General features: G+C 57.0%; 2 protein-coding genes across 4 annotated transcripts; both read left to right on the forward strand.

The window, feature by feature from the left end:
- The first annotated feature begins 1,252 nt into the window (after nt 1–1,252).
- On the forward strand, nt 1,253–9,654 carry TCHH (trichohyalin). Of its 3 annotated transcripts, none has more exons than XM_072918373.1 (4): nt 1,253–1,362; nt 2,320–2,476; nt 2,806–7,140; nt 7,468–9,654. In XM_072918373.1, the coding sequence occupies exons 2-4, from the start codon at nt 2,339–2,341 to the stop codon at nt 9,088–9,090; spliced, it is 6,096 nt and encodes a 2,031-aa protein (XP_072774474.1). In that variant the 5' UTR covers nt 1,253–1,362; nt 2,320–2,338; the 3' UTR covers nt 9,091–9,654. The 3 variants fall into 3 exon arrangements, with proteins under 3 accessions (XP_072774474.1, XP_072774475.1, XP_030147024.4); XM_072918374.1 differs by having other exon boundaries at nt 2,806–3,916; nt 4,580–9,654; XM_030291164.4 differs by having other exon boundaries at nt 2,806–9,654.
- An 807-nt stretch (nt 9,655–10,461) lies between these two features.
- On the forward strand, nt 10,462–12,801 carry S100A11 (S100 calcium binding protein A11). Its single transcript, XM_030291163.4, has 3 exons — nt 10,462–10,698; nt 11,559–11,696; nt 12,524–12,801. Exons 1-3 carry the CDS (start codon nt 10,477–10,479, stop codon nt 12,674–12,676), a joined length of 513 nt encoding a protein of 170 aa, XP_030147023.3. The 5' UTR covers nt 10,462–10,476; the 3' UTR covers nt 12,677–12,801.
- The last annotated feature ends 317 nt before the right edge of the window (nt 12,802–13,118 follow it).

A 13,118-nucleotide genomic window follows, 5' to 3' on the forward strand; every position in this document is an offset into this window, starting at 1 on the left:
ATCACCAAGGCGGGGCCTAATTTGCACCGGGGTAATTTAATCCAGGAAAAAAAAAAGCCCAAAAATGAACGTTGGGGACAAATCCCTGGGCTGAGTGTCCCTGAGGTTATTAATTAACCAGCATTAATTAATTGGGCTCCTACACCCAGGGTGAGCCACGGGCGAGGCTGTGGGACGAGTTCCTGCTCCAAGGTGGCCCCCGTGATGTCCCCGTCACCTCGTCCCCCTCCAAACCCCAAATCCAGGCTCTGGAATTTTCCAGATTTCCTCCAAGTGCTGGGAGAGTTCCTGGGGAATAAAGGAAGAGTTAATTAATTTGCCATTCGAAGATTAAATTAAAAAATAAGGAGATTGTGAGGTAATTACGGCCCGAGGGCAGCCGGAGGAAATTCAGCATTAATCGACCTCTCAGCAGAGGTTTCTGCTTTTATTTTTAATTAAAATTGAGTCAAGATGAAATTAAAATCCTCTATTTAATATTAGAAGTTTTATTGTGATTTTTCTCAATGAGAAGTCATCAGTTGATTACAATTTCCTTGTTCAAAAACCCAATTAAAAATTCATGTAATCATTTAAAAATGGTTGTGGTTGGTTTATTTTTTATATTGGATAATACGGCCAAATACTCATTAATGAGAAATAAAAATAAGAATAAAACGCTACAAGGGTGTCCCACAAGCCAAAATCAGGAGGATTTGGGGACTCTCACCCAGATTTTAGGGCTGAAATTTTCTTCCCTTTTCCTGATCCAAACCTCAGTTACCTCAGGCTTGAAATTCCAAAGGAAATGCACAAAAAAGAGACAAAAATCCCCTCTGGAATTGTGGGACCAATTGTGTGGGTTGTAAAGATGTTGATTGTCCCTGATCTGTTCATCCTGAGCTCTGTTGCCATCAACACTTAAATGTTCTTTTAAATTAATTTAATTAATTTAATTAATTTAATTTAAATATTAATTCCTATTTTCATGTGGTTTTGCAGGTGTTAAATACATAAACTCCCACCCATAACACAAATATTTACATTAAAATCCACCCTCCTCCATTTACGCTCTGGAGCCCTTCCAGATTTCCCCAAAAAATCCGAAACGCGACCATAAAAGGATTTTACAGCCAGGATTTTCCAGGATTAGGCGGAACCGGCCTGAAGAGCCGCTGCTATTTCGGGGTGAAAATGATAGGGAAGGGTTGATAAAGCCAAATAACCCGTTTGGGACTGGGCTTGGCCCAGGATGAATCAGGACAACGTCCACGAAGGGTGGCTCCTCTCCAACCCCAACGCGGACCCTATAAAAGCAGCCGCGTCCTCCCCTCGCTCCGCACGGCTTCCCAGGAATCCCACTCCATCCCACCGGTGACTTGGGTGAGTGGCTCCCTCGGGAATTCTCCCTTTGCTGGGAATATTCCCTCTGCTGGGAATTTTGGTGTTTCTCCGGGATTCGTGGTGGACGGGAGAGTTGTTCCCGGTGTTTTTTGGGTGTATCGAGGGGTTTCTCCCTGTTGGAGTTGTTGGGTTGGGTTGTCCTTGAGGGAAGGGAACATGGGAGAAGTTCGGGGTCTTCCTTGGGGGTGGGGTCAGCCCCCAGCTGGATCTGGAGCCCTTTGGAGAAGTGGCCCCTTCCCCATGGAAATTCCGGCGTTTCCATGGGGCAAGGAGTGCTCGTGTGCCCGGGCACGTTCCGGAGGCGGGAATGGGCACGGCGCGGCTCCCCGGGATCAGATCGGGCACGGAGGTTCCCGACGGGAGGCTTGGGGATCCCACAAGGGAGGAAGGAGGGAAGGAGGAGGTTTTGGAGGTTTCCAGACGCAGCTTCTGAGGTCTCTGCCCCAGATCTTGTCTTGGGTTGGGTTAAGGCTCCTCTCACCGGGATCACGGGGATAGATCCTGGAAACACCAGGAGGTCCTGGAATGAGGCCATGGAGATGTTCCAAGGGCTGGGGGGAGGTTGGGAGAGCTGGAGGGGTTCACCTGGAGCGGAGAAGCTCCGTGGAGACCTTAAAGATCTCCCTGGACAGCAGAGGGGCTGGACTGGGTGATCTTTAGGGTCCATTCCAAGGAAATATTCCATGGCATTGCTCCACGGGGCAGGATCTGGGGGCACCTCTTGAGTCAGCACCTCTGGGTCCCTCCCTGCCACCGCATCCCCGTCACCATTCCTGCTCCAACGTCACCCAAACGCGTCAGTGGCGAAGCCAGAGGCCACTCCCCATCCCACTAAAACCCCAGAACGTGTTCCCAGCGGGGAACGCGGAGCTGGGAATTCTCCTCCCTCTTCCCAAGGGGATCCCCCAGCCCTCGGTCTGCTCCTGTCCCTTGCAGTCTCGCTCGGATCTGCAGGATGTCCCCGTTCTTGGACAGCATCGCCACCATCGTCGGCGTCTTCCAGCAGCACGCCCGGGGCGATGGGGACGGCTCCGGGCTCAGCCGCAGGAGGATGAGGGAGCTCATCCAGAGGGAATTCGCAGATTCCCTGGTGGTGAGCGCGGCGGGGAAGGGCTGGGATGTGGGAACGGCAAAACCCTCGCTGGAAAGGGAACGGGGAGGGTTCCACCAAAGGTTGGGTTCCTTTGTGCCAGGGAAGGGGATGGAGAACCCTGAGGGAGCAGGGGGGGCTCAGCCTGGAGAAAAGGGGGATCCAGGGGGAATTTCAGGGAATGAATTCCCATAGTTGATGCTCAGCCCTAAAATGAAATTATCAGAGATGGAAGGATAATTCCTGTGATTCTTCCCGTTTTTGCATTTCTCCCTCAAGGAAGAGGAAGACAAACCTCCCCTTTTTCCTCCCCTTGTGTGTTTTCCCTGCAGAAGCCACACGACCCTCAGACCATCGAGAAGATCCTGCAGTTCCTGGAGTGGGATGGGGACGGGAACATCGATTTTAACGAGTTCCTCCTCCTGGTGTTCCGGGTGGCCAAGTGCTGCTTCTGGTTCCAGCCAAGGGCCCCGTTCCTGGTGCAGAGGACAAAGATCCCGACCAGTGGAAAATCCTTCCGGGAGCCGGAATTCAGGAGCAGAGGGAGCCGCCGGCAGCTCCAGGAGGAAGAGGAGGAGGAGGAGGAACGACAAACCTGGGAGAGGAATCGTGAAGTTGAGCTGCAAGGAGACCTCAGGGTCGGGGAGGTGGAAATCTCAGAGGAAACAAGGAGGGATCAGCAGGAACGTCGCAGGCGGAGCGGGAGGGACGCGGAACCACGCGGGGAGCTGATCCCACAGGAATTCCAGGAACGGAGCCAGGAGCCGTGTGAGCAGCAGGAGAGCCGGAGAAGGCGGCAGCCCCCGGAGCCCGACAGACGGGAGGGAGAGGGGAGAGACCGGGAGGGGCTCCAGGAGGAAGAACCGGCAGACGTGAGGACAGGCAGGCAACGCCGAGAACCCCAACCACGGCCGGACCGGCGGAGCTGCCAGGAGCCAGGGCGTGATGAAAGAACCCAGCGGCCACGAGGAGCAGATGGGGAAGGTGACAATCGGCCACGGGAACCCGAATTGCTCCGGGAAGAGAGGAGCCGCCACCGCCGGCGTGAGCTGGAACAAAGAGAGCTGGAAGGGAGAAGCTGCCGGGCGGCTGAGCTGGAATGTCCAGAGTCCACGCGGCCACATCAGTCGTACCTGGAGGAACCGTTAGAGATCGACCTCGGGGAATGTGGGAGAGCAGAGCCAGAGGAACGCGGCCACAGGCGGAGAACAAGGCGGGAACGGGAATCAGCAGGAAGGGTAAGGGAGATCCGGGAGGAGCAGGAGAGGGAAGAAAGAGATGATCCCAGAAGAAAAGAGAGACTGAGAGAGAGGAGGGTGGATCGGGAACATGAGCTGGAAGTGGAGGTGTCTGAGCACTGGACACAGGAAAGGGAGGAAGAAGCGGCCACCAGAAACCTGAGAGAGACACGGGAGAGACGAGAGCGAGAAATTCGTGACCTTGGTGATGGAAGAAGACAGAGAGAATCAGGGAGGTACGAGAGGGAGAGAGAGATCTCAGTGGCAGCAGCAGAAGCCGACGTCAAAGTGCGCCGCGAGATCCGGGAACGAGGTGAGGAGCTGAGACGGAGAGAACATCCCCGTGAGCGTGAGGAGGAAGAGAGGAGAATTTCCCGGGTCAGAGAGAGGGAAGAGCCCCTGAGGGAGAGGAGAATCGACCGTGAACGGGAGCTGGAGGTGTCTGAGCGCCGGACACGGGAAAGGGAGGAAGAAGTGGCCGCCAGAAACCTGAGAGAGACACGGGAGAGACAAGAGCGAGAAATTCGTGATCTTGATGATGGAAGAAGACAGAGAGAATCACTGAGGTACGAGAGGGAGAGAGAGATCTCAGTGGCAGCAGCAGAAGCCGATGTCAGAGTGCACCGCGAGATCCGGGAACGAGGTGAGGAGCTGAGACAGAGAGAACGTCCCCATGAGCGTGAGGAGGAAGAGAGGAGAATTCCCCGGGTCAGAGACAGGGAAGAGCCCCTGAGGGAGAGGAGAATTGACCGTGAACGGGATCTGGAGGTGTCTGAGCGCCGGACACGGGAAAGGGAGGAAGAAGTGGCCGCCAGAAACCTGAGAGAGGCACGGGAGAGACGAGAGCGAGAAATTCGTGATCTTGAAGCTGATGGAAGGAGAGAACAAGAAGTGTATGACCGGAGAAGAGAGATCTCAGTGGCAGCAGCAGAAGCCGATGTCAGAGTGCGCCGCAAGATCCGGGAACGAGGTGAGGAGCTGAGAAGGAGAGAACGTCCCTCTGACCGTGAGGAAGAAGCAGAGCCAGGGAGAATTCCCCGGATCAGAGAGAGGGAAGAGCCCCTGAGGGAGAGGAGAATTGACCGTGAACGGGAACTGGAGGTATCTGAGCGCTGGACACGGGCAAGGGAAGAAGAAGTGGCCGCCAGAAACCTGAGAGAGGCACGGGAGAGACGAGAGCGAGAAATTCGTGAGGCTGAAGTAGCTACAAAGACAGGACAAGAAGTGTATGACCGGAGAAGAGAGATCTCAGTGGCAGCAGCAGAAGCCGATGTCAGAGTGCGCCGCGAGATCCGGGAACAAGGTGAGGAGCTGAGACGGAGAGAACGTCCCCGTGAGCGTGAGGAGGAAGAGAGGAGAATCTGCCCCAGAAGAGACAGGGAAGAGCCCCTGAGGGAGAGGAGAATCGACCGTGAACGGGAGCTGGAGGTGTCTGAGCTCCGGACACGGGAAAGGGAGGAAGAAGTGGCCACCAGAAACCTGAGAGAGGCACGGGAGAGACGAGAGCGAGAAATTCGTGAGGCTGAAGTAGCTACAAGGAGAGGACAAGAAGTGTATGACCGGAGAAGAGAGATCTCAGTGGCAGCAGCAGAAGCCGATGTCAGAGTGCGCCGCGAGATCCGGGAACGAGGTGAGGAGCTGAGACAGAGAGAACGTCCCCATGAGGGTGAGGAGGAAGCAGAGCCAGGGAGAATTCCCCGGATCAGAGAGAGGGAAGAGCCCCTGAGGGAGAGGAGAATCGACCATGAACAGGAGCTGGAGCTGGAGGTGACTGAACAGCGAACACGGGAAAGGGAGGAAGAAGTGGCCACCATTAACCAGAGAGAGACACGGGAGAGACGAGAGCGAGAAATACGTGGCCTGGATGATGGAAGAAGACAGAGAGAATCAGTGAGGTACGAGAGGGAGAGAGAGATCTCAGTGGCAGCAGCAGAAGCCGACGTCAGAGTGCGCCGCGAGATCTGGGAACGAGGTGAGGAGCTGAGACGGAGAGAACATCCCCGTGAGCGCGAGGAGGAAGAGAGGAGAATCTGCCTCAGAAGAGACAGGGAAGAGCCCCTGAGGGAGAGGAGACTAAACCATGAACGGGATCTGGAGGTGTCTGAGCACCGGACACGAGAAAGGGAGGAAGAAGTGGCCGCCATTAGCCAAAGAGAGACACGGGAGAGACGAGAGCGAGAAATTCGTGACCTTGGTGATGGAAGAAGACAGAGAGAATCAGGGAGGTACGAGAGGGAGAGAGAGATCTCAGTGGCAGCAGCAGAAGCCGATGTCAGAGTGCGCCGTGAGATCCGGGAACGAGGTGAGGAGCTGAGAAGGAGAGAACGTCCCCGTGAGCGTGAGGAGGAAGAGAGGAGAATTTCCCGGGTCAGAGACAGGGAAGAGCCCCTGAGGGAGAGGAGAATCAACCGTGAACGGGAGCTGGAGGTGTCTGAGCGCCGGACACGAGAAAGGGAGGAAGAATTTGCTGCCATTAACCAAAGAGAGACACGGGAGAGACGAGAGCGAGAAATTCGTGACCTTGAAGATGGAAGGAGACAGAGAGAATCAGTGAGGTACGAGAGGGAGAGAGAGATCTCAGTGGCAGCAGCAGAAGCCGATGTCAAAGTGCACCGCGAGATCCGGGACCGGGAACCACGAGAAGAGCTGAGAAGAAGAGAACGTCCCTCTGAGCGTGAGGAGGAAGCAGAGCCAGGGAGAATTCGCCGGGTCAGAGACAGGGAAGAGCCCCTGAGGGAGAGGAGAATTGACCGTGAACAGGAGCTGGAGGTGTCTGAGCGCCGGACACGGGAAAGGGAGGAAGAAGTGGCCGCCATTAACCAAAGAGAGACACGGGAGAGACGAGAGCGAGAAATTCCTGAGGCTGAAGTAGATACAAGGAGAGGACAAGAAGTGTATGACAGGAGAAGAGAGATCTCAGTGGCAGCAGCAGAAGCCGATGTCAGAGTGCGCCGCGAGATCCGGGAACGAGGTGAGGAGCTGAGAAGGAGAGAACGTCCCCGTGAGCGTGAGGAGGAAGAGAGGAGAATCCTCCCCAGAAGAGAGAGGGAAGAGCCCCTGAGGGAGAGGAGAATCAACCGTGAACAGGATCTGGAGGTGTCTGAGCGCCGGACACGGGAAAGGGAGGAAGAATTTGCTGCCATTAACCAAAGAGAGGCACGGGAGAGACGAGAGCGAGAAATTCGTGACCTTGATGATGGAAGAAGACAGAGAGAATCAGTGAGGTACGAGAGGGAGAGAGAGATCGCAGTGGCAGCAGCAGAAGAAGCCGACGTAAAAGTGCGCCGTGAGATCCGGGAGCGAGGTGAGGAGCTGAGACGGAGAGAACGTCCCCGTGAGCGTGAGGAGGAAGAGAGGAGAATTTCCCGGGTCAGAGAGAGGGAAGAGGCCCTGAGGGAGAGGAGAATTGACCGTGAACGGGACCTGGAGGTGTCTGAACAGCAAACACGGGAAAGGGAGGAAGAAGTGGCCGCCAGAAACCTGAGAGAGACACGGGAGAGACGAGAGCGAGAAATTCGTGATCTTGAAGATGGAAGAAGACAGAGAGAATCAGTGAGGTACGAGAGGGAGAGAGAGATCTCAGTGGCAGCAGCAGAAGCCGATGTCAGAGTGCGCCGCAAGATCCGGGAACGAGGTGAGGAGCTGAGACTGAGAGAACGTCCCCGTGAGTGTGAAGAAGACAGAAGAATTTGCACCAGAAGAGAGAGGGAAGAGCCCCTGAGGGAGAGGAGAATCGACCGTGAGCAGGAGCTGGAGGTGTCTGAGCGCCGGACACGGGAAAGAGAGGAAGAATTTGCTGCCATTAACCAAAGAGAGACACGGGAGAGACGAGAGCGAGAAATTCGTGACCTTGATGATGGAAGAAGACAGAGAGAATCAGTGAGGTACGAGAGGGAGAGAGAGATCTCAGTGGCAGCAGCAGAAGCCGATGTCAGAGTGCACCGTGAGATCCGGGAACGAGAACCACGAGAGGAGCTGAGAAGGAGAGAACGTCCCTCTGACCGTGAGGAAGAAGCAGAGCCAGGGAGAATTCCCCGGATCAGAGAGAGGGAAGAGGCCCTGAGGGAGAGGAGAATCGACCGTGAACGGGAGCTGGAGGTGTCTGAGCGCCGGACACGGGAAAGGGAGGAAGAATTTGCTGCCATTAACCAAAGAGAGACACGGGAGAGACGAGAGCGAGAAATTCGTGGCCTGGATGATGGAAGACGACAGAGAGAATCAGTGAGGTACGAGAGGGAGAGAGAGATCTCAGTGGCAGCAGCAGAAGCCGATGTCAGAGTGCGCCGTGAGATCCGGGAACGAGGTGAGGAGCTGAGACGGAGAGAACGTCCCTGTGAGGGTGAGGAGGAAGAGAGGAGAATCTGCCCCAGAAGAGAGAGGGAAGAGCCCCTGAGGGAGAGGAGAATCGACCGTGAACGGGAACTGGAGGTGGAGCTGGAGGCCTCTGAGCGCCGCAGCCGCCGGACATGGGACAGGGCGGCAGAAGTGACCGTCACTGACCAGAGGGAGGCACGTGAGGAGGTCCGGCTGGAGGTGCTGGAGGAAGAAGAGGAGGAGGAGCTGGAGCAGGGCCGGTGCCGGTACCAGACCCTGGACGTGGACACCGGCGATCTGTGCCCCCCGGGGCAGGAGGTGCCCGTCAGTGACCTCAGGGTCCGCTACCTCCCCGCTGACCCCGATGTCCGGCCCGAGGTCCAGCTGCTCCCTGAGCCTGTGGACCCTCAGACCGTCGCCTACCTGGTGCACGTGGTCCAGAGCCTGGAGGACCCCAAGGCTGCCACCTACGAGATCGTGTGCCACCAGCCCGGCCAGCGGGGCCGGCCCGTGCGCATCCGGACCTGCTGCGTGTCCCCGCGGCCACCCAGTGACCGCAGGGGCCACCCCGAGGCGCTGCCACCCGAGTGCCAGGAAAACCCTGAGGCTCCCAGTGAGCCCCGGGAAAAACCCGGGAAAGAGGTGAAGGACGGAGCCCTCCGGGATTCCGCTGAGCCGGAGGCTGGGAAAGGCGAGTGGGTGAAATCCAAGGAGACCCGGAGGCGCCCCGAGATCCCTGAGGTGGATCAGGGCCAGCCCCAGGGCGAGGGACCCCAGAAGGTCCCGCGGGAGCCCGGAGCCGGCTGCCAGCGGAGAGAGCGCCAGGACAGCGAGGCCAAGAGCTGCATCCCCCCGGAACGTCGGGATCCGGAGCGGAGAGACCCCGGAGAGACGCGCAGAGAGGGAGTCCAGGAGGGTGAGGAGGCTCCCGAGGAGGAACCCAGCAAGAGGAGCCCCCGGGAATCCGGCAGTTCGCAGGTTCCTCGGGAAGGTGGCACCAAGCAGGGCCAGGAGGCCCCGCAGGAGGCCCCGAGCCGCCCCAGGGATGAATCCAAGACATCCTGAGGAGAATCTGCCTCTCCCTGGAGCCTCTCCAGGTCCTTTTGAGGGTCACTTCTGCCCCCCATTGCCAGCTCGGGATGTGGTGGCCCAGCAGTGATGGACTCAAAAGGATCCCGGGGTGTCCAGTGCAGTCTGGGGGCTTTTCCCTGGAATGAATCCTCAGCAGGAAGCGAGATTACCCCCAGATCCGGAGCTTCCACCTCCCTGCTGGCTGTGTCCGTCGATATTTAATCACTTTTCCTGCTCTGATTGGAGTCCTTGGGTGCCTCTGTCCTCTTTTGCACCCTGGGGTGTCACTTCAGGTCTCCCCGGCCCCGGGGCTGGGGCTGCTCTCGGCTTCTGCTGTGAAACTCAAAAAAATTCCTGATTTCGGGGCCTGGAAATCCTCGAGGATGGGAAAAAAAAGAAATCACCTTTTTTAGCCTCGATTCCAGCAGAATTCCAGCTCCAGGCCCGGGGGTTTGGAGTTCACAGGGTGCTGGTGGTGGGTGGGGGATTCTCCTTCTCCTTTAACTTTTCCTTCCTTTTTGTCGCATGGAAAATGGGAATAAACGGCTGATTCCTGCAGCGGCTCTGAGTGTCACCTTCCGGAGGGCTGGGAGGGCTGGGGAGGGGGGGCCCAGCTCGGATCAGGCATTCCCAGTTCGGATCAGACATTCCCAGTTCGGATCAGGCATTCCCAGTTCGGATCAGGCATTCGCAGTTCGGATCAGGCATTCCCAATTCAGCCCCCAAACTCCTCCTAATCCCAAATCCCAATCCCACATCCCACTCCAGGCCAGAGCCAGGGGCTCTCCCAGGGCTCTGTCCCCGCGTTGTCCCCGAGTGACGGGGACAGGGACAGGAGGGACATGGACAGGGACAGGGACAGGGATGGGACAGAAAGAGGAACAGGAACAGGAACAGACACGGCTCGGTGACAGTGGCAGACATGGGGCCAGGAAGAGGAACTGGGACAGTGCTGGCACTTGGTGACAGCAACAGGAACAAGGACAGGGCCAGGGGCAGTGGCACAGCTCAGTGACAATGCCGGGGACAGGAACAGTGACACTGGCAGGGCTCGGTGGCAGTGCCAGGGGCAGTGCCACAGCTGCCAGTCCTGGAGAAATTCCCAAGATCCCAAAACTCATCCTGCTCCCTGGTTTTTAACCCCTCTCTGCTCCAGACACCCCCAGAGATTTTTGGGATTTCCCCCTTTTTCCTGCTCCAGGCTCCCCGTGAATATTTTAGGGATTTTTTCCCTTTTTCCTTCTCCGGCCTCCTCCTGAATATTTTGGCATTTCCCCTTCTCCTGCTCCAGGCTCTCCGGGAAGATTTTTGATGAAATTTCCCCCCTTTTTTCCCCAACCTCCCCGTTAAGATTTTTGGGATTTTTTTCCCCCCGCTCCCATGCTCCGGGACGGAGCAGGATTTGGGAATGCCCGCGCAGCCCCGGAGCCGGGCCGGGCACATTCCGGAGGCTCGGGAGGAGCCGCGGTTGCCGCTGGAAACGGGAATTGCTCAACGCGGCCGGCGCTGACTCAGCCCGGGCGGGGCTCCCGAACTTTCCCCGAGCTTTTTCCCGATCCTACAACTCCAGAGCGGAGCGGAGCCGCCGCTGTCCCAGCCATGGTGAGGAATTCCCGGGAATTTGCGGGGGGAAACGGACCCGGAGCGAGGGAAAAGGAGGTTTTCCCGCAAAACGCCCCAAAATCCGAGCGGGACGGAGGCAGGGATGGTCCCCAGGGATGGAATTTCCAGGGAAAAGTGAAAAGGGTCCGGCAGATGTGGGAGAGGTGATTCCAGAGGGGGAAGGGGAGGGGAAAGGAGATTTTCGCACAAAACGTCCCAAAATTGGAGTGGGGAGGGGTTAGGGCGTGGTCCCAAGGGGAAATACGGCTAGAAAGAAACGGAAAAAAACGGGGGAAAACAGTGAAAAAACAGGGGGGAAACAGTGAAAAAACAGGGGGAAAACGAGCGGAAAATTGGGGTGGGAACGGGGGGAAAACCGGGGCAGAAATCGGGTAGAAACAGGAAAAAGCAGAGAAAACCAGGAAAAAAAACGGGGAAAAAACAGAGAAAACGGGGAAAATGGATGAAAACCAGGGGAAAACCGGGGTGGGGTGGGGAGGAATGGGGAGAAAACGGGGAAGAACGGGATTATCTCCCAAAAACGCGCCTCAGCCGAAGGCCGGATCCGGCCCGGCCGGATCCGCCGCCTCCCCGGGGGATTTTCCAGGAGCCGCTCCCGCTCCGCTTCCCGCTGTGCCAAGGAGCGAAATCCAGGGAAAAATGCGGCGGAACGGGTCCGGCTGAGCCCTTCCCACTTCCCGATAAAAACGGGATACTCCTCCAGCCCTTCCCTCATCTCCAAAAAACCGGGATACTCCTCCAGCCCTTCCCTCATCCCAAAAAAAACCCGGGATTACTCCTGGAATGGGCACAGGGGTCCCTGCCCCCCGTCACCCCGAATCCCGGGATTTGCCCCGCAGCCCACGGAGACGGAGCGCTGCATCGAGTCGCTGCTGGCCGTGTTCCAGCGCTACGCCGGCCGCGAGGGCAGCTCCGTCACCCTCTCCAAGCGGGAATTCCGCGCCTTCATGGACACCGAGCTGGCCGCCTTCACCAAGGTCCGGGAATGTGGGCTGGGATCCTCGGGATCCACGGGATGGGGCGGGATCAGTGGGATGGGATGGGATCCGTGGGATAGGATGGGATCCGTGGGATCCATGGGATCTGTGGGATTGGGATGGCATCCATGGGATTGGGATGGGATCAATGGAACTGGAATGAGATCAGTAGGATCCATGGGATTGGGATGGGATCAGTGGGATTGGGAGAGGATCAATGGAACTAGAATGGGATCAATAGGATCCATGGGATTGGGATGGGATCAATGGGATTGGAATGGGGATAGGATCAATGGGATCCGTGGTATTGGGACGGGATCAATGGAACTGGAATGGGATCAATACGATCCATGGGATTGGGATGGGATCAGTGGGATTGGGACAGGATCAATGGAACTGGAATGGGGTCAGTAGGATCCATGGAACTAGGATGGGATCAATGGGATGAAGGGGATAGGGTGGAATAAATGGAATCCATGGATGGGGTGGGGATTGGATCAATGGGATCCATGGGGTCAATGGAATGGGATGGGAACAATGGGTTGGGATGGGATGTGATCAATGGGATAGGAACAATGGGATGGGATGGGATCATGGGATCAATGGAATGGATGGGATCAATGGGATGAGATGATCCAGGGGCTCCCAGCCCTGGGGATGTGCCGGGATGGGATCTGGAGCGGATTGAGGGATTGTGGGAACGTCACTGATCACGGCTGTTCAGGGATTTTCCATCCCCAGCCATTCCAGGATCCCGTGAGCTCCCAGCGCTGCCTGGGCAGGGAATTCCCCTCACCCCAGGCACCGAAATTCCCGTTTTTCTGCAGAACCAGAAGGACCCGGGCGTGGTGGACAGGATGATGAAGAAGCTGGACATGAACAGCGACGGGCAGCTGGATTTCCAGGAATTCCTGAACCTCATCGGGGGCATCGCCGTGGCCTGCCACGACTCCCTGATCCTCAAATCCCCCAACCCCTGAATCCAGAGGCGCCGGGTCTGCCCTGGATCCCTGGAACGCCCCAGGGAATGCTGGAAGTGATGGAATGCCCCCATTCCCTTTTTTCCCCGCTTTTTTATGGATAAATAAAAGGTTGAAGACCCTGAGGGATTCTGGGATCAGTGAGGGGGGGAAGAATCCCAAAGTGATCCTTACCCACTCCGAATTCCAGGAATTCCCTCCAGGGATGGGATCCAACCCTCCCTGAGCCCCTTCCGCTGCTTCCCAACACTTTTCCCATGGAAAAATCATCCCAAATTTCCCACCCTGGCACAGCTCGAGCCCATTCCTTCCTGTCCTGCCCCATTCCCTGGGATCAGATCCCAATTCCCCCCTGGGATCAGATCCCAATTCCCCCCTGGGTCAGATCCCAAATCCCCCCTGGGATCAGATCCCAAATCCCTTTTCCAGTGGCTCCAGTCCC

This window comes from Taeniopygia guttata, chromosome 25 (assembly GCF_048771995.1).
Source record: "Taeniopygia guttata chromosome 25, bTaeGut7.mat, whole genome shotgun sequence".
NCBI lineage: Eukaryota > Metazoa > Chordata > Aves > Passeriformes > Estrildidae > Taeniopygia > Taeniopygia guttata.

Coding starts and splice junctions, on each gene's coding strand:
- TCHH (XM_030291164.4), top strand. CDS start 2,339: ATGTCCCCGTTCTTGGACAGCATCGCCACCATCGTCGGCGTCTTCCAG. Junction 2,477..2,805: donor AATTCGCAGATTCCCTGGTG/GTGAGCGCGGCG, acceptor TTTTCCCTGCAG/AAGCCACACGACCCTCAGAC.
- S100A11 (XM_030291163.4), top strand. CDS start 10,477: ATGCTCCGGGACGGAGCAGGATTTGGGAATGCCCGCGCAGCCCCGGAG. Junction 10,699..11,558: donor CCGCCGCTGTCCCAGCCATG/GTGAGGAATTCC, acceptor TTTGCCCCGCAG/CCCACGGAGACGGAGCGCTG. Junction 11,697..12,523: donor AGCTGGCCGCCTTCACCAAG/GTCCGGGAATGT, acceptor GTTTTTCTGCAG/AACCAGAAGGACCCGGGCGT.